General features: G+C 43.3%; 1 protein-coding gene across 1 annotated transcript; it reads left to right on the top strand.

The window, feature by feature from the left end:
• LOC117940908 (calpain-1 catalytic subunit-like) lies at nucleotides 1-1,993 on the top strand. Its single transcript, XM_034866032.1, has 4 exons — nucleotides 1-153; nucleotides 483-547; nucleotides 1,604-1,672; nucleotides 1,895-1,993. The coding sequence occupies exons 1-4, from the start codon at nucleotides 99-101 to the stop codon at nucleotides 1,991-1,993; spliced, it is 288 nt and encodes a 95-aa protein (XP_034721923.1). The 5' UTR covers nucleotides 1-98.
• The last annotated feature ends 267 nt before the right edge of the window (nucleotides 1,994-2,260 follow it).

Raw genomic sequence — 2,260 nt, 5'->3', positions numbered from 1 at the left:
GTAGGTGTGTATAAGGGTGTGTAGGTGTGATGTGTGTAGGTGTGTAGGTGTGTATAAGGGTGTGTAGGTGTGATGTGTTTACTGTCTGGTTCCAGGACATGGAGATCTCAGCGTTGGAGCTGCAGACCATCATGAACAAGATCGTCTCCAAACGTAAGGTGTAGTGTGTAGTGTGTAATGTGTGATGTAGTGTGTAGTGTGTAATTTGTAATGTGTAATGTGTAGTGTGTAATGTAATGTGCAATGTAATGTGCAGTATGTAATGTAGTGTGTAGTGTGTCATTTGTAATGTGTAATGTGTAGTGTGTTATGTGTAGTGTGTTATGTGTAGTGTGTATTGTGTAGTGTTTAATGTAACGTTGTGTGTCGTGTGTAGTGTAGTGTGTAGTGTGTAGTGTGTAATGTTTAGTGTAATGTGTAGTGTTTAGTGTGTAGTGTTTAGTGTAGTGTGTAGTGTGTAACGCTGTCTGTCTCTCCTCTAGGCACGGACATTAAGACAGACGGCTTCAGCCTGGACACCTGCAGGACCATGGTGAACCTGATGGACGTATCCTTTAGACCAGAACCACATGCAGGGTCTACTGTGTGTGTGTAGACCTCATGTTGTGTGGACTTCATGTTGTGTGGATTTCATGTTGTGTAGACCTTATGTTGTGTAGGGTTCATGTTGTGTAGACTTCATGTTGTGTAGACTTCATGTTGTGTATATGTTGTGTAGGGTTCATGTTGTGTAGACTTCATGTTGTGTAGACTTCATGTTGTGTATATGTTGTGTAGGGTTCATGTTGTGTAGACTTCATGTTGTGTAGACTTCATGTTGTGTAGAGGTCATGTTGTGTAGACTTCATGTTGTGTAGAGGTCATGTTGTGTAGGGTTCATGTTGTGTAGACTTCATGTTGTGTAAACTTCATGTTGTGTAGGGTTCATGTTGTGTAGACTTCATGTTGTGTAGACTTCATGTTGTGTAGGGTTCATGTTGTGTAGACTTCATGTTGTGTAGACTTCATGTTGTGTAGGGTTCATGTTGTGCAGACCTCATGTTGTGTAGACTTCATGTTGTGTAGGGTTCATGTTGTGCAGACCTCATGTTGTGTATACTTCATGTTGTGTAGAGGTCATTGTTGTGTTTATGAACTCACTCATAAACCGTTGTCCGTTGCCGTCAACCATGAACTCTTGTTCCACTTTATTGAACGAGCAACCTCATGTCTCTTACATGTGCTATTTTTTCACTTGCTAATTCTACATCTTCTCCTGTAGTTTACCTTGTATCTGTAAACCAGTATGTCCATCTAGTGGCCGTACCAGGAACTATCATTGAATGCATTCTGCATATCAACACAGTCATGTTGTGAAGACTTCATGTTGTGTAGAGGTCATGTTGTGTAGACCTCATGTTGTGTAGACCTCATGTTGTGTATACTTCATGTTGTGTAGACCTCATGTTGTGGAGACCTCATGTTGTGTAGACCTCATGTTGTTTATACTTCATGTTGTGTAGACCTCATGTTGTGTAGACCTCATGTTGTGTAGACCTCATGTTGTGTAGACCTCATGTTGTGTGTATCTCTGAGTGCGAGGCAGATCTTTAACAGCGACCAGGACAGTGGGAACGGGAAACTCGGCATCGGAGAGTTTGCCACGCTGTGGAAGAAAGTTCAGAGATATCTGGTGAGAAAGGGCACACACAGAAAGACACACACATCCACAGACACACACACACCCACAGACACACACACACACACACCCACACAGACAGACAGACATGTTGACACATGTGTTTATACATCTACAATATTGTTTTTGTGTGTTTGTTTGTCTGTCTGTGTGTGTGTGTGTGCCTGCGTGTGCGTGTGCGTGTGTGTGTGTGTGTGTGTGTGTGTGTGTGTGTAGAACATCTACAAGAAGAATGACCTGGATAACTCTGGGATGATGAGTACTCCTGAGATGAGAATCGCCTTCAATGACGCAGGTCGGTTTCTTGAGCAATGACATTTGTTTGTGTATTTCTCTCTGCTGTACCTACCTTGCCTCCACATGGGTTGTGGTCCTGCATGTAACCTCTTATTGTGCGTTGTCGGATGCCTGACTCCATTCTTGGACCCCGGGCTTCCTTCTACACAGCAGTTATCAGGAGGTTCATCCCATGACGAAGAGAATGGGGGAGATTGTGCAGCCAGTTACGACAAGCTTTTGAATTGTAGCTGGAGTCCACCAAAGTAACTGGCGATTATTCCCTTGATGTGCTGAGGGATGTGG

This window comes from Etheostoma cragini, unplaced genomic scaffold, assembly GCF_013103735.1.
Source record: "Etheostoma cragini isolate CJK2018 unplaced genomic scaffold, CSU_Ecrag_1.0 ScbMSFa_3709, whole genome shotgun sequence".
Classification (NCBI taxonomy): domain Eukaryota; kingdom Metazoa; phylum Chordata; class Actinopteri; order Perciformes; family Percidae; genus Etheostoma; species Etheostoma cragini.
This window is presented reverse-complemented; position numbering and strand designations above follow the sequence as displayed.